This window comes from Phaethon aethereus, assembly GCF_964289735.1.
Source record: "Phaethon aethereus genome assembly, chromosome: 5".
Taxonomy (NCBI): domain Eukaryota; kingdom Metazoa; phylum Chordata; class Aves; order Phaethontiformes; family Phaethontidae; genus Phaethon; species Phaethon aethereus.
In genome coordinates this window covers 53,677,042-53,694,934 of record NC_138579.1, presented here as the reverse complement: position 1 = coordinate 53,694,934, position 17,893 = coordinate 53,677,042, and the positions used below count along the sequence as shown (strand labels likewise).

The following is a 17,893-nucleotide window of genomic DNA, read 5'->3' as shown; positions in this document are numbered from 1 at the left end:
AGTGTTGTGAGATATTAGGCCCCGGAGTATCCAACGGCACACTCAAAACTGGTTGATAATTTTGCGTTTCGTTTTGCAGAATCACGTGTCCTCATATAAATGGGGATAACCAGATCAATGTGGCAAATGTAATATGAAAACAATGTAATTAATATTTGTAAACCTAAGATACTACGATGAAAATCCTAGCTAGCATTCATAGCAAGGCCTGAATGCAGTGAGCAGAAATGATGAATGGATCCGTAAAATGAATGATGAGTAAAAATCAAACATTAAATAGCTGTTTATTCAAAAAAACATACCAGCCAAACACCAAATGAGGCAAAGATTTGTTGGAAAAAACCTGTACAAGCTTGTGATTAAAGGCTATATCCTAATGTGCATGGGCTAAGTTAATGCTATACTGGCAATCTGAAGAATAGCACATCTTAAATTCTCAGTGCTTGATTTCGCAGACTTAATGCTCTTTTAACAAACCTTGGGATGTGTTATAGGTGAGGCTGGTATTAATAGTTACTAATAAGGTTGCTTGGTATTCCCCTTCGTAATCCTCATTTTAAGTTGCTTATGATTCATCACTGATTTAACAACTTTACAACAATTTTCCTTGCTTTTCATCTGCCTCAGACTGGTTTCATGCTTGCGTGTGCATGCATGTTGGTGTGTATAGGCCAAAACATTTCCACTATCTAAGTCTAATCTAAAGTAAATGTTTTTTCGCATAAAAAAGGAAAATTTCTAGTATCCTCAGCTGCAAAGGGAAAACCTGAATAGATGTTTGCATTCTCTAGAAAAATTTATTCAAACTGCCACTACAAAATTGCCGTTTGTGTTTACTAGCAGAAACTCTCTAAAGCCTCAGGATCAAAATTCTACCTGCACTGGTAACATTTCACAGAACAGTATTTCCACTTGAAACTGATACTATGAGCTGCTGTGGCTGGGATTATCACAAGGTACAAAACTGTAAAACAAAGCGAGGGCAAAACCAACAGGAAATACATCTAGGACTGACAGCAGCTGACTGGGACAAGTAGGTAGGGGAAACTAGAGCTGGAACCTAGCGGAAAAGAGAAAAGGATTATGGGATTTGTGGCCAAGTATGGAGCAGAAATGACTGGGAGAAGTTGGCAAGACTATAGTGCAAATCAGGGAAGGAGATGGGAACGGAGTGCTGGGAATGGAAGCTCTTGATGAGATGGGGTAAAAAGTACTAATTCTGGCATTTCCAATTTTAAGAGCCTAAATTTGCAACCGTAACAATGACTGGATGTAGGACACTTGCATATGTTTTAGACACCATGCACACATTTATTATAAATGAGAAAGAATATGTGCAGCATCATGTCTTGTCATTGAAATCAGAAATGGTGCTTGGACACTGAGGTGTGTGGCAACTGAATATTCTGAATTATCTGCTCATCACAGGTGTGCTGACACACCAAATACAGACGTAAGGGAATTAGGACCTAGATGATCTCTGGTAGCATGTCTAACAAACGCACAGTGCATTGGTTGTTAAGAATACCCTGAGCTCAAAAAAAGCCAGTAATCAGTCCTGGTGAGAATATGCGTGCTTTTTTTTCTGATAGAACCAAGCAATCTGTGAGCCTGCGAAGTGTTGCTAGCAATTGCTAGGGAGACCTGAGAGCAGAGGATTTGACTGTGCTGGGGTTGGAAGTTGCTGTTTTCCTTCATTATGGCACCAACAGGCACAAGGCTTCTTCTCACTCTCAATAAAATCATGATCAGCCATCGCTCTTCCCACATGCACAGAGCTTTCTGGATCAGGCCAGGGGTTCCCTATAGAGACACCAATATGGGGGAACTGTTGCATACAGTCAGTTAATCGTGGGGCTGTTAGCAATGGCGTCAGTCTCCATATTGATTGCCTCTGCAGAGATCAGGTCTGGTGCTGGACTGAGCTAATTTACATGTCAGCTCTTGGTGGGATAGACAGATTTGCAGGCAAGCAGCACAGACACTAGCACTGCTGTGGGCTCTCGGTCACCTGGCAGCTTGTAGCGATCTCCATCCAGTAGGACTTAGTGTTTCAAAGCTGTGATGAGTGAAATGGAGAGGTGAAGAGGTGGCAAAAATTTACTTTGCCAGGTTTATGTAAGGAGCAATGGGGAATTAGGAAGGATCTTTACAAACTCCCATGAATTGTAACTCAACACTACCCTCTTTCAATCCTCCATTTTAGCCATACGCCCTCTTAGTTCAAGAAAAGGGAACAAGGTCCAGGGAATGTCCCAATCCTTTCTACTTTTCCAAGACTCCTGTAGAAATGACTGCAATTTATGTTCAGAGCAACTTGGGCACTGCAATGACTTGTTAGGATGGAGAACCGAAGCACAGAAAGCTAATGCATCTTGTCCAAGACCACCCTGAATGCCTTCAGCAGAGACAGAAATCAAGCTCGGATCACCTGGGTCTCAGTCCTGAGGTTTAACCAGAAGGCCCTCACTCTTCTTGTCTAGTGACAATTCAGGATGGATTGGACAATATCTACCATTCTGAAACACTGCGAGGCAGCATGCTGGGAAGAATCGCTGTGAAAAGAGACAGGGGAGTGTCTCTGCATGCCATTGCCTGGAGAGAGGTAAAGAGGAGGAAGAGTCAGATCTAAAATAATAGAAGCAGCATCCTACCACATCTTCCACTTCCCTCCTGGCTGCTGTTTGCTCACAGATCTCCCCTGCTCCCGGAGGAATGCAGAGACTCACTGCGTTACTTTGGCATTTCAAGGACCATCCCTCCATGAGATTGCCTTGCTGTGCAATTTCTGCAGTAAGTAGAAATGTTTCTGCAGACCCTACACACAGCTCCTCTTCCCCTCAAGCACCTAAAGACACGTTTAAAACCATGGCTTATTCCTCTGTGCTGTGTATATGCAGGATTTGCGCAATATACATTTCTAGTAATGGGGATTCATTACAATGAAGGCCCAGTGTGCAGTCTGTCAGTGATAAATTATGTCCATGAAACAGCAAGTCCATCCTTACGTCCCTCTCCTACACAAACACAACTGCATTGAACTTCTGTTGTTTTCTCCAGGTAGCCATCAGTGCTACAGAAAACTGTGCAGATCCAAGAAAACACTCACTCTGAGGTATGCAATACAGCATACTTCAGGCTGTGTGATTATCTTCATGAGGCCAGTCACGGCTCTGTGGTGACCTAAAGCATACCCAAACTTTGGACTAAACTTAGCAGCTCGCTTGTGACAGCAAATAATTTTTGACTGCACTCTAACTGCTCTGCTGTACTGACAAAGTTAGCTGCATCACACAGCTCAACCCCATCTGATCCTCCCACTCTGACTGACAGAAATACCTGGAGACTCCTTGCGTGACTGTCAATGGAAATGTTACAGTTTCATCTCATTATCAGTGTTCACAGCACAGATAAAACCATTCTGGAAATTAACTTCTGGGTGCATGGAGGAGCATCTCATTAAAGCTCAGTACTCAGCCATGATTCACTCTGTTTTGTTCCTTTTCATGCTGGCTGAAAGCACCAGCTACAAGGGCAGGTAAAACTGTTGCCTTGAAAAGCTCTGAGGTTGGTTACTGTGTGTGCTCCAAGGGAAAGGGAGTTGTAACTGGATTGCCTTTCTTTGTGAACAGTGTGGCATATTGTTATATACTCCTTCCTTCCTTCCTTCCTCCCTTCACCCCCCAAACCAGAGAGATCACAAGACACCAGTATCAGCCATGCTGGGCTCCATGCCAGGAGAATTAATGAAGTGGTGTAATAGCTCACATGGAGGCCTAGTGATTGGCACCACACTTAAAATGCATCTGCAAGGCAGGAGATCATAGCGTAGCTGCTGTGTTCTGTTTATTACAGGCACGTCGCTTCCGTTCCATTGATTTCTTCATCAGCGCGTTTTAAGGCCGCAATGTGGGGACTGGCTCTGCTTGAGGCATGGAGGTTTGAATTCCAGCACAGCTCATGGAACAGAAGTCTCCCTTTGAGACTCTAGACCTGGATTACAGATCCTGGTGCTAACAAGAACAGGAACCCTAGCAAGAGGTTCTTGAGGAGTTTGAAAAATGGTACAGGGCAATGCGAGACTGGGTTGGTTTTTGTACTTCCTCTTGTTTTCTCATGGATGGAAGAGGGAAAATTTTATCTAAAGAGTATAGAGGCTTTGTGGTAACTGCAGGGAGGACTTCATTTCCTAATCTAAAGCAGAGATTTGAAAGCAGCTACAAGCAATAGATGTGCAGACTCATAGCTTCTTGCTTTTCATCTCTGCTGTTAAGAGGTCAAATCTTGACTTGACACGGACAGGAAGGAATGGGTGGGTCACAGCGTACTCATTAACCAGGATTCGACCACATCATGAACTTCAAATAATTCTGCTATCCATTATTCATGACTTGGAAAGCAGAGCCATACAGCTCAGGACTGAGAGGCAGTGTCTGGGCTGTACAGGGAATCAGGATGGCTCCACGTCTACCCTGAATCGCCTTGGTTCAGAGCACAGACTGAAAAAACATGGACTGTAGCTGTCTGAGGACAGGGCTGGGATGGAGTCATCAGATTCACACTACCAACGGCCAGGAAGAGTAGGTCTGTAGCGGGGAGGTAGAAATCTGCTGGTACTGTCTGCAACTCCAGTTGCTGAGCTTGCTGTTATAACAAATTCAGACACAGCTAAAAGCTGGCGTAGCGGTGCCAGGCTGCAGCAGCTCGATGCAGCTGCGGCCCTTGCCACAGCTCACTGTGGCAGGCCCCTGCACAGTCAACATGGCACTAAGCCATAGCTATGGGGGGTGGTGGGTGAAGGGGCACGGTCCAGTGGTGCCCCTAGAGGTGAGGGTGATGAGAGGGCACTGCCCCCAGAGAGCACGTCCTGTCCCCGGCCAGGCACCTGGGCCTTGCTCAGCTGTTGGGCTTATTGCTGGCTGCCTTGGAAATTCCTAGAAAGCTCCTGCTGGCAGCTGAATTGCCATGGAAATGTTTTTCGATTCCCCTGCAATATTCCTCCAAGCAGTCTCCTTTGTATCTGCATTCACGCCCTGCTTGTAATTGCAAAGGACTCTGCTGCCTCCCTGTCAATCCTGCACGTGAGCTGAAACGAAGCAGCGTGGAGCATGAGCAGGAAGAGCTGCAAGCAGGCAGCCTAATCAGGACATGGAAATTCCATTTCAGATCCCTTACGTTTGTTTTTTTTCAGGCCCACAATATTTTTAAAGCCTTTTCTTGAAACAGCCAACACTACTGCTTTCAGGTCCCCAAAATTGTACAGCCAATGAAAGCAAACACACAGCAGCGTATGCGGATGAATCCAAACCTGAAAGCCTTGATTCTTATAGCCATATGTGACACCTACAGAGGCCTGCTTTTCACTTAAAAAACCTTTCAGCCATCTTATACACTACTGCATCATATCAATTTATTATCTTTCTGGGAAACAACAACGCACAGTGTAAGTCTCCAGGTCTTTATTGAAACCCTTACTATAGACAACTTTTATGTCAGGCATCTACCATTGATTTTTGCAGTATGTTCTGAGACACTCACCCACAACTGGTTTCTAACAAGCTGTCCCCAACCTGCAGCGATGCCATCCCAAAGTCTGCTATCCGGATGTTGTTCTTTTCATCCAGCAGTAAGTTTTCTGGTTTTAAGTCCCTGTGGCTGTAAAGAGAGGATCAGAATTTGAGTTAAATTATCCATGACAGCTCTCCCACTCCAAAACTTGTTCTTTATCCAGCATAGCATCCAATGTATTACACTTTAATTTATTTCAGTTTTTTTCCTGTCCCAGGTAGGAGAACAGACATAGCCAAGATCCAGCCTTTGCAATACTCTAGACCGTATCGCAGATGCCCACTCTTGATGAATGCAATGCTTGATCATGCAGGGCCCTGATAGGAAACGAACACCTTCAACTTCCAGTGATACCAACATGATCTGAGGGAGAGAGACTGAGGGAAATAGGTAGGAGGAGAATTTCAGCTTGGATGTAGGGCTGATATATTTCATCATATGCCAGCTCCTTAAGGTAGGAGGCAACACCATCAATATATTCTGCCAACAACAGGAAACAAAACGAGTGATATCTAGAGAAAAAAACATCCTTGGTGTAAATGCTACTGCAAAAAGCCCCTATTAGGAGTTGTTTACAAAGGCGTATGGCTTTGAAATAAATTTGAGTAATTAGCTCTGATGGAGAAATCCCTCAACCCAGCACTGCTTGTAACTGAGGCTGCCAGCAGTGGACAGGAAGAGAGAGGATTCCCTCCTTTCCATCAGAGCTCGATTCTCTTATTATTTGGCAACATAGGAAGAGCCAGGCAGCCATGATCTTCAGGATGGCAACTCATGCTTTAAATCAAAGGTATGATATATTGACTAATTTATTAATCTCCATTACCCACAGCCAACCACCACTGTGCACTCATGTCTGCTTTTAGTACTCGAAGTGCTTTTGTACAACTATTACATTTACTTGATTTTATATTCAAAAACAAAAATCTTGCACAAAATTTGTGATGACTTTGCTTTTTTTTCCTTTTTACTTGCAACTCTTGAAGAGTCACGGAGATGAAAGAAGCACTTTAGGCAGACTAAAGAAGGTGGTCTTTTCTTGTTTTTGCTTATGAGTACGCAAAATGAGTCTTTGATGTCTTGCTAATAAAAGGTCCAAATACAAGCACTCAAACCTTGCGAGCAGTACAGCCAGCTTTTGTGACCAGTCAGCACACAGACCTGTGGGAAACAGCCAGCTGACAACATGTGTGAGTGTCAGGCAAACAACAGTCATTTGCAACAATGGTTCCCTAAAACCTGTTACCATGACCAGAAACTGAACTCAGCAAAAGAACAAGCATTAGGATAGTCTAGTCCAGTGACACCCATAATGGAAGGCAGCCTTATCTTCATGCCATTCCCTCTTCACTTTTTAAGACATTCCTCTAGCACTCCTCATGCACGCAAGTGTAATTCTACCTCTGTATTACTGTAAAGAAAGGACAGTCTCTACCCTCTCAGAGAAACATGACAGGCATGACAATGTCTTGGAAATGATCTCTGATCTGCAGAGAAGTCTGGAATGATCAGTTAGAGACAACTTGTAAATAATGCAGGTCAATTCTATGCAAAACCAGAGCACGCTGTAATAGGACACTCGGGGAGTGTAACAGATATTTCTAAATGAGACTTTCAGCAAAGCAGCGCACATTCAAAGCAGGTACTGGTCATTTACCTTACCACTGAGTCCTATGATCCCTTCCCCCTCATTTTTTAAAAAGCATAAAATTTGGTCTCCAACCTGGTATAAACATGATGAACCCTGCATGTTAAAGTGGCCTTGTTAACCATGGGCAAACAATCCAGTAGATAATGGAGCAGCATGATTCAGATTTGTGGATACTTTCATCTGACAAAGCAAAATCTTACACAAATCAAAGTTTTGAGGTAACTGAAGATTTATTAGCCATATAATAACCAAGATAGTCATACCTACTTGACAAAAAAGCAGGAGATGAGTGACAAGGAAACATTGCAGAGGCAGTGAATGACCAGTTAATGGCCACAAAAAGAACACCTGCATGCTAATGTCAAGGATAGCAGCCCTGGACAAAGGCAAGACTGTCAACATCTGCCAAATCTGAACATGCTCTAGCCCCAGCAGTGAAATGGAGTGGAGAGCCCACAGTCCTAAGGCAAGCTAGGAAAGCTGGACACTAATGAGACAGTAGTGTGTGATTCAATCTTTCCTCCAGCAGACATCCTGGACAGTTTTCATCTTACAACTGGTTTCATTAAAAGAGTGCTGGGAGGATCTCATCCAACTGGGGAGATGCACTGAAGTTCTCCTGAGGACTAGGGCTCAGTGGCAAGTAACAGCTCCCTGTAAAGCAAGCAGTGCTTGTTTGATGCTATGAAACAAGAAACTTCCCCACAGCTCAAGTTGAGTTCGTGTCCTTCTATTGTGCGTGTTTTTTTGGTGGCAATGGTTGTTTTTCAGTCTTGGCGACTGCTCCTGGCTGATTGATGAACAGATGCATGGTGTATAAGCTGAGGGTGTTGCTGCCCATGCCTGTTCCACTGTTTGTGCACTGGCTGGTATCATACATACATGTTCAGTCTATAGCAGGCACACTGCCGACATGTGCCCTTTGCACCTAAAAATGGAAATTCTTTGCTTATCCTAAAATTGTGTGTTTTTTTTAGAGAGACGAGAACTTGAAGGAATGATCAAGGCACAGCATGACCTAAGCACAGGACATCCACAAGCATTTCTCCAGCCTGGATGCATGCTCGCTACAAAACATCTCATCTTATTTCAGGAAAATGGTGCAGCTAAAGTAAATGCAAAAATGCTCCCTTTCCGTGCCTCAAAGCTACCAGCCTTAGCAGACCTGCCACAGCCCCAGGCCGGAGCAGAATGTATGTGAACCTTGAACTAGCCCCACTCCCAGACCAGTGAGAGGTGGTGAAAGGGAAGGGATGACCCCTTTGAAAAGGAGTACAGTATTCATTGGTGGAAAGGAATCTCTTCCTCCCCATTTCACCCTGTCTTACCATCAGTTGGAATCCACAACACAGACAGTTTTAGTCTTGGGTTTTTAGGGAGGATCAAGTGGGAAAATGAGGTTCCTATGAAGTGGCAAATGCATTGAGGGTATTTTTGGGGGAGCTGCTGCAAGAGAGAGAGAGGAAAAAAGGGGTGCTACCATCCCACATTCCAAATGTGGAGTAAGCTTCACCGCACTGTGCTGTGCAATGGTTTTCCATGAATGATCAGCCTACATGGGCTGATGGCAGTACTTAGGCAGAGGTCCTGACATACCTCCCAGAGAGCATTTTGAAAGCCTGAAGCTGGGCCCTGGGGATTTGCAGGACTGGGACAGTATGTGTGAAAGGAAATCTGGAGTGGCAACAGACATTAAAGCTTTTGTTTTTTTTTTTCCCTTCAGACACTCACCAAAGTAAAACCAAATTATCAGCTCTTCTCTATAGCTCACTGAGCAGAGAGGAGAGTGTGGACTCTGTTGAAAATCGTTAGATTTATTGTTGACTGGGCCCTAAAATAAAAGAACTGCCATAGGGCAGTTTTGCATCTCTCTGACCCTTCTCCATCCCTATTTCAACACAGTCCCCAGTGCCCAGTATAGATGATTAACATAGGAATTTCATGGCAGCCTGAGTATATTTTTTGTATTGTGGCAGCACTCTTCTCAGAGATCAGGGTACCAGTGGGAGAGACAGTGCTTGCACATTCAACCACATGAGAATTTTAGGCCCCAATGAAAATTTTCTTCAGCTGGAACATTTCTCTGCTTTCCATCTTTGGACCACTTTGAATTTGCTGAGGCAGCACCCTGGGGGTAGAAATCAGGCCAGGAGTCTGCACCAGAGTGGCAGAACCAGCATCACTGCCACTGGGAATAAGACTTCCTCTCTGCATTTGCATTTCCCATCTTTGTATTGCCAGCTTTTCAAATGCCAGAAGGAAGGGAGAGGAGCATATGGGAATAGGGAAGGCTTGTTATAACTTACCTAAGAGCTCAGCAGCCCGGACAGCCTCATGCATTCATATTTGGAAATAATTCTCTTGTGCCAAAATGAAACAAAATAAAACAAAAATCCCACTGTATGTGGTAATTACTTGGCATTAATGGAACATTGCAGAGTAAATGCATTTAATTTGGTCACATTCCAGCTGATCTCTCTGGCTCTCCATGTCTTATATGACCGCATCAACTCCTCTCTCTGCAGGTGAACAGAGGACTCGTTACCCTTTTGTTGTTCTAAAGGCTCTAAAGCTGTAAGGGCTTTATCACATGGCTGGAAAATCAGAAGAGAAGGAAGCAGCTCCTTTACTGACAAACACGGCAAACTCTCCTATTGAGCCCTGCATATGCTGAGAAAGAATATGAGAGAGAAATGCAGCACTGCAGAAGAAGTCAGCATAACCCTGATCCCAGGGTGCCCACAGACCGACCAGAGCTCCTCAACCAAGACAATGGAGCAAAAAGTTAGCTCCAGCAGCCTGCATACGGCAGGCTTTTGAAGGGAGAGCGTGTGAGTGAAAGGGAGCCATTAAACAAGCCATGACAGGGGAATCACAAAGTCAGACTCTTCGCAACATACATCTTTTACAGATTACAATTCCCTTGCAGCACAAGACACATACAGAGAGAGGTCTGAAAAAATTGTCCCATGGAAACGGGCACAGTTCTTGGAGGTGGTGCACAGAAAATGAAAGGCACACGTATGCGTTAACATGTCCCAGCTTCCCACTTACACACTAGTCATGCTTGCTTTCTGGTCGCTCCCTGTGATGCTATTCAGACAGCTCCTCTAGCTCCCTCCGTTGCCTTTCTAGGCCGTCCTCCTGCTCTGGGAATATCCCCGGATCTGTACTGCAGGCAATTGCAGCATACGTAAAAAAAGAGAAGTAAAACACTCTCTCCCTGTCAACCGAGGGTTGGCAGAAAATTTTTGGTGTATAGACAGACTCCAGATCTTGGATTCAAAGGAGCTATGGCAAAAGATGATGAACTAACCCATTATTTTAAAGTGATTTTTGAGCTGAAACGTTCGTATCAGTTTCTATGACAACTCATTGTAGGTCACAGATTTCTAACCCAAGAAACCTCCTAATTGGAGTAGTTGCAGGTCATTTGTACTAATCAAATTGTTGGCTACTTTGCAAATGCTTTTCTTACTGACCCCAAATTCCCAGAAGGGCCAGACCACAGAATAATTGTTCTGCAGTATGCCTCTTAAAAGTGCCTGATGTGATGCAAATAATTTAACAGTAATAAGTAATAGTATGAGAAACAATATTTTTAATTTTCTTGAGCAGAAAAAGCCTTTCATCTTATTTTCTCTTGCTTCTGCAAATCAGATACGAATGTGTAACTTGTATGTACCTACAGAAGAATCTTTGTTTAGAGCCATGGTTGCTATGCTCAATTTTAGTAAGTTTTCACAGAATTCTGCAGAACAAGTAAATATAGTTATAGCTACGTAAAAGGACAACATCTATAAACATATCAAGAGACCTGGGAAAGGGTTTGTATGCATACAGCCTTGTTTGCTTTTTAACAATTACTTCCATTGATCTATTAAGATATACTGCTCTTCCCCACCAAACTTGCATCAAAACATATATTCATACATTTCAAAGCCAGAACAGACTGTCAGGTCTGATCACCACCGCTGTACTTGCCAGAGAATGTTACCTGGTTATGCTTACAATAAGACTATGCCATTTTTGAGTTTCCAGTGGCTTGTATAAAGAAGTAAACTTACAACAATACGTGTCTTCTGACTTTAGCTTTGCCTTTGGCATTGGAGCTGCTGTACTTAATGGGTTTTCTCCAGGAAAATCTGAAAATTCTTCACTGTTTTAGAGTGAGTCTCAATCTCTCAGTTGCTCCTGGATTCAGGCAATGATTGGTGAATCTCAGCTCTCAACAGGGGAAAAAGGTACCTTCCTCACTTCTGATGGTCTGAAAGAAAACTTGAAATCCTAAAGACTCAAGGGCCAGAAAAAACCACACCCAGAAACCAACCTTATTAAATTCCACAATTTCTAGACCATTTTCACATTTGGAGGCCTTGAGTCATGATTTCAAACTGTCCAGCTGCTGCAGTCTTAAGTGTTTGATACACCATCCCTGCGGAACACTATAGCACGCTCCTTATAAATGAAGCAAAGCAGAGCAGGAGTCACTAGGAGGGTGGCACTATCTGACAGAACGTGGCATCTGGCATTCTTCAGCTTTCTGTGTTTCTTGAAGACACCCCAGATTTCTCCCTAAAAGTATGCTTCCTTTACCGACAGTGCTCTGCAGCTCCTGCCTGCAGGAATATACCAGAGATTTTGCCACTACTGCTGTGAAATCTTGAGGCGTTATTTTATAAGGAGCCTTTTCCCCCCCTGATGGGAAGAACACAAGACAAAGTCAAACAAAGCTCTTATTCATTGCTTCAGCCCTCTAAGTCACACACCCTCATGCCTACGCATGCACACACAGACACACTTCAGCAAGAGTCTTGTGTGTACTCAAGCAGGCACAGCCCCAGGCAATGAAAGGAGAAAGGGCCCTCATAATTGTCATTTATCAATATTCATAAAGAACCTGCCTTAACCCCCTCTTGTGCATGCTTGGGAAAAAAAAACCAAAATGAAACCCAACCAAAATAAAAATAAAATGAAATACCCATCTTGCTGCTCATTACCGCAGGGGATTTCCTCTCAATGTCACCACTGCCCTGTGCAGTAATTGGCATTATCTGTTATCTCTGAAGCCATAATAAGGTTTGCCACGGGGCATTTTCTGTAATCATATTTTTATTTGTCAGCTTGTGAGATACAGACACCAAATATGAGCTTGACCAAAGCAAAAACCCAACACACACAAAATACACAGGCCACCAATCCCAGATCTTGCTGGTGATGTCACACCCAGCCAATGAGGCGCGCGCCAGCTCTCCTCGCCCGGCTCCCACCCTCCCTTAGTGCTGCAGCATTCCCTCGCGCAAGATAAAAGAGACTCTTCCCGAGGAAAGCAAGGATTTGTGACCTAGCTCGATACGTGCTCCTACACTGTTTCCGACAGAAAATATAGCCAGCACTGAATTAGCTGAGAGTTCTCCCACAGTATGGGGGCAGGATATTCGAAAAGGACTATTGATTTGGGGCACCCAACTGACATATCTTGAAAGCCCTGAATTTAGGAGAGCAGACACCCAGCATTAGGTGAGTGGCAGCTTAGGAAAAAAAAAATCGGTTATGTCCAAAGAAAACTTCCTAAGCTAGGATGGTCTTACACTGATGTCCAAAGAAACCCAGGTTCCTCTGCCATTTCTTGCACCACCGCTGAGCGCGTCTGCTCCAGACACTGCAGCACGGTGCAGAGCCCTCGGAGCTAGCAGAGAGGAAGAGCTGGAAGCAGAAGTAATAATGCTGCATCACTGAGCTGCATCACCGCTCTGCTTGCCAGCTCAGGCAAAGCAGCAAGGTAACACAGATACGCTGTTTGCAGGATCCCACATAATCCCTCTGCGCAGTGCTGTCTATTTGCATCCCATGGTTGCTTCTGGTTCCCTAGCACGGCGTGGTGCTATGTACACAGAAAAGCCCTTAGAGGACCCTACAGTGAGTTACCTATAAGCTTTCCCCCATGGCCAGCCTGTACCAGAAAATCCCGTAAGTGACTGCACCTCGGAGTGAGGTACATCAAATCTTCCCCCACTGTTTCCTTTAAGTAAAATAAGAACAGAAAGCTTATACTTTTTTAAAACAACACACAAACAGACTTAAGCTCCAAGCCTATTCTGCTTCCTTGTCTGAGCTGCTTTTTTGAAAACACCTCTCAGATACAGGCAATCTCTCCACACAGTAGCAGCAGATGCCTTTTACTGACGGGAGGACTGGGGAATCCTTTCTGATTCTTTGATCCGGGAATCCTGGTGCATCAATACATTTTGAGCCGTGAAAGCTCAATGTGGTTACATACTGCTGTGAAAGTAAGCCACGGACATTTCACAGTGTTTTGGGAGGTACAGAAAGAAGATGGGACCATGATACAGGGCTGGGGACACCAGGCTATCAATCTATTCTGCCAGTAGGTTAGAAGCACCCACATTTAGTCATTAAGTAAAGCAGAAGCCTTCATTTTTCAACATGGTCATAACTGGATAACCTAGCTGATGAGATGATTTGTCATTTCATTGCCCCACGACAGGACAAGGTCAGGCTTCATTGCTTAGGAAAGCACATTAACTTTTATACTCACATACACGCACTTACATATATTTATGCATGCTGTGATTTTCAAAAAGGGTTTAATGATAACTGTCCAGAATACAACACAGAATCTAATGTAACACAGACCACACAAGCCTCAGAGTGACCTGGAGGGAGGGAGAGCTTATGATTTACTGCTAACTTATTCAGCACCAGATGCTAGTCGAGTGGGAGTTGGCAAGGAGACAGGGGATTCACTTCTAAACATGACTACTGCCCACGATCCAGTATATTTAACAGAGGAAAATGGATTCCTCAAGAGAGATGTGCTCTCTGCCTTGGAAATTCCACATATCATTAAACCTGCAGGGGTGCTTGTCTGTCTGACAGCCTCACCATGATCCTCACTCAGTTTATTAAAGTTTGACATATCAAGAGGTATCCATCACAAGCCCAAAGGACTAGTATGTATATGCATGCTTTCAGAGAAACTTCTGTCCCAGTGGAGATTTGTATTTCTCTGAAATATGCATTTGGAAGAGTAAATAATTTCTCTTCAGTTGTACTTAAATATTTTTGAGTCTTCTTGTACTGGGTCTCTTAGTGTTAAGCCAAGTAGGGAACAGAAACGTGTACGTATGCAATCCACCAGTGGTTACGCTGCCCAGTGTACATAAAAAATAACAGCTGTACAACCTACCAAGGATTATGCTGATTATAAGAAGGTCATGATCACTCAACCCAGTTGATTAGCAGGGAGGAAAAAATGTGGAATTCGCAGAATAAAACTTGTTAGACCTCTCTGCCAACAGAGAAAATTTAGATCCTCTATTAGGGCACACAACCTGCTCTGGGCTCCTCTGGGAATTTCTCTGACTATTGTGCCAGGTAGGCATTGTCCTCAGGACCTTCTCACCCAGAACCACCACCTTTGAACTGCTTCTTCTGTTAACAGTATACTCTTCTTAATACATCCTCAAGAAAGGCTCTTACTTCCCTTTCCATTTATTAGAAGTATGCTCTCTTTCAGATTAATATTTCCTGTTGAAATGAGTCAGAGCTGTAGAGGGAGGGAGCTAAAAGAGCAGGTTAAATATTTAGGCATCCATTTTTGCTGTGGCCATTTATGCTGTGGACGTCTGTTCTCAACACCAAAACTGGGGGTACAGAAAATCACTGTACGGCTACTGAGAAGTAACCACACAGTGATTATGCAAATCTGTCTTCTGCAGTATCCATCAGTGGCCCCCAGCCTCCTGGAGGGGAGCATCTACCCCGTGTCTGAGGGGAGCATCTACCCCTGTCTGTGGCTACGGAGAAGCAGCCACACAGACATATTGTAAGTGGTCTCCCCAGCCAACCTAAATCTGAGGAGATGCATTTCTGAGAAATGAGGAGGCAGTTATGGGACAGCAGCTATACAGAAACCCTGTGCTCAATAACAACTTGATTTCAGTATAATTTCAATTACATAAAATTGCTGAAGATGAAGGAGAAACTGGTCTAATTTAAAACACCACCTGAAAGCACAGGTTAAACCACACTTGACGGTTAAATCATGGAGTTAGTGAGTATCAATAGCAGACAGATCAAGGAAATTCTCCCCTACTGGAAAGGAAATTAAAGGCAACAGTGACTCAAATGCGCAGAAGGGACTCAGTGAAGGTTGCCAAAAGGCAGCAGGTTTCCAAAAACTGAAGGAAGCCATAAAATGACTTTGCTGTATTTGTAATTGTCCCAAGTTTCTTCAGGGATTCATTTTGTTATAGTGTATGTAATTCTCAGTTATTAGCAAGTGCCCCAAGAATGATGGAAATTAAACTGCTTTTCCTTGGTGGTTTTGGTTTTCCTGGTTAAAGCATTCCCTGTGAATTAGTTCCCCTCCAGTGAGAAATGATGGACAATCTTCTCCATGAAAAGTCTATCTGAGACTGGTGCACTATCTCACAGATGGTCAAGAATTAGAAAATACATCAGCACTTTACACAATGCTTTTAGAACTTTACAACATCAGTTACCTAACAGTAAGTAAAAGTATCCACAAAGAAGAACCCTTTATTCTGTGCTTTTATGTAACAGGTAACTCCCATTGGAAATGGCTGTACTCACCATATTGAATGACTATGGCAGAAGTCTAAAGCAGAGATGATTTGTCGGAAGAACTTCCTGGCTTCTTTTGGTGTCAATCTTCCCTTTTTTACAAGATAGTCGAAGAGCTCCCCACCTGACACATGTTCTAGCACCAAATACCTAGAAAATAACAAAGCCAGGATTTTGTAAGCACATTATCATACCGACCGCCTCACACACAGAGAGTTATATACAAATACCTATATTGACATGCAGACATGGAGAACACTTCTGAAAAGAATAGTGGAAAAGAATCAGAAATGATTAATATTTTTAACAAGGGTTCTGCAAACTTCAGACATGCCACTATTGGATTCAGTGTTCAATATAATAGTGAGGGATAATCCAGAAGCCAAAAATTACTTAAAAGACCAGGAGAGGAAGAAGAGAATAATCAGGTGTAAGCTTTCACCATAGCTCTTAAAGCTACTGTGGAGTGAAACTCCGTACTAGGAAGCATCAGGTGCCTTAACCAAGCTGACAGTTCCTTTATAAAACAGCTGCGGCAAAGCTGCACTCACATACTGTTCTGTCTTGGAAACCTGAGAACCAGACAGATGTCAACAAACTAGAGGGAATTAAAAAAAAAAAAAGTGAATAGTTTAAATTATGAAAACAGATAAAAAGAACTACATGTGTGCAGCCTACACAAAGGCTTCGGCTTTTGCTCCTGAAGAGCAGTGACTTGCTGGAGTAGCTGCCCTCCCTTGCAACTCATACATGAAAAATGCGACACTGAGTGAATAAATGTGGCACAATGGGGACCTAGGAGCAAGAGAAGAAACCCCAGACCTCACACAGCACTGCTGGCAGTCATAGAGAGAAGAGTGAAATCTTTTGGAAGCAAAGGACTTGCCATGGATGGACCATCTTGTTGTTGTAAGTAGGGGTAATGAAAGGCAGCCAAGCAGAGGAAAACTTGGTATAAATCTCTGGAAATGTTGCCTAACAGTGGGAATGAAATAGTTTCCCCAGAGAAGTGGCAGGAACACCATCAACTGAACCATTTAAAAATAAATCAGATATAATATGGACTAAGCAATGGACTTCTATTGGCAAGAGGATTGCTTGAAACCTCCATGGACTTCTTCCATCTCCATGGTGATTTTGTGCTCTACTGTCTCCTTGTTTGTTTGCCCAGCATATACTGTTCTAATACAGAATGAAGACTATGCAGTGAGATTATTTATTCAGAATCTGAAATGACAAGTATAAACAAGAAATTATTATTATTACTTTTACTAAAAAAATCACTTTTGTTCTTTGGTTCTATTAGCTGGTTTAAACCCTGTAAGAGAGGCAGAAACCCGTACTCCTCCCTTACTGCCTAACTCCTTTGAAGTGAGTTTCAAGGTTGCACACCAAGGCATGTGATCTGAAAGGTCATTTCTGTAAAGCAACAGTGCAAGGGTGAAGAGGGCAGTCAAACCTCTGGCCGTTTGTTTGAGACACATCACCAGAAAACTTGCAAACAGGAATTAGATGCTATTCCAAATTTTGAGTGTACTTCTCTGTTCTTTCCTCCCAACAGTACAGCAGACCAGGCTGAACTTTATGAGCAGTATGACCCCTGTCTCTCAATGCTTTGCTTTACAGCAAGCTAGTTTTATTACCAGTTTTAATCCAACTCTTCAAATTTGAGTGGGCAATTAAAATAATTAACCCAGGATACTGTTTTTTCTGTACCGCAAGCAGCATAATCTCAGAGGAAATGTCTGAATTTGAAATGGAAAGAGGGGAAGATTATTATAAATTTGGGGGTTTAATTATTCCTGTTCTCAATGTTTCAAAAGAGATGGAACAGTAGAAGGAGTAAAAGCTGTTCTGAGGAAAGAAAAATTGGCTTAATGTTAATGGCATTAGCCCTGAAGTTGCAAATGTGGGACCTGAACCCCTGGTCCATCATCAGCTCCTGTGCAACCTCCATGTGTTAGCTCCTAGCCAGCACAAAGAGAAAGCATTTCCCTGCCTTACAGAAATGCAGCAGAGAATGCAGTAAGAGACGGATATTAAAGTAGTACAAAAGCACAAAAA

The 17,893-nt window shown here is 43.3% G+C and overlaps 1 protein-coding gene across 2 annotated transcripts in view; it reads right to left on the bottom strand.

Moving 5' to 3' along the window:
• BRSK2 (BR serine/threonine kinase 2) overlaps window positions 1–17,893 on the bottom strand; it is a 321,648-nt gene that overhangs the window by 77,963 nt on the left and 225,792 nt on the right. For both annotated transcript variants that reach the window (XM_082000492.1, XM_082000493.1), the window contains exons 4-5: window positions 15,839–15,979; window positions 5,539–5,655 (exon numbers count right to left, since the gene is read on the bottom strand). In XM_082000492.1, the coding sequence (XP_081856618.1) occupies window positions 5,539–5,655; window positions 15,839–15,979 (258 nt within the window). The remainder of the gene's footprint in view (window positions 1–5,538; window positions 5,656–15,838; window positions 15,980–17,893) is intronic.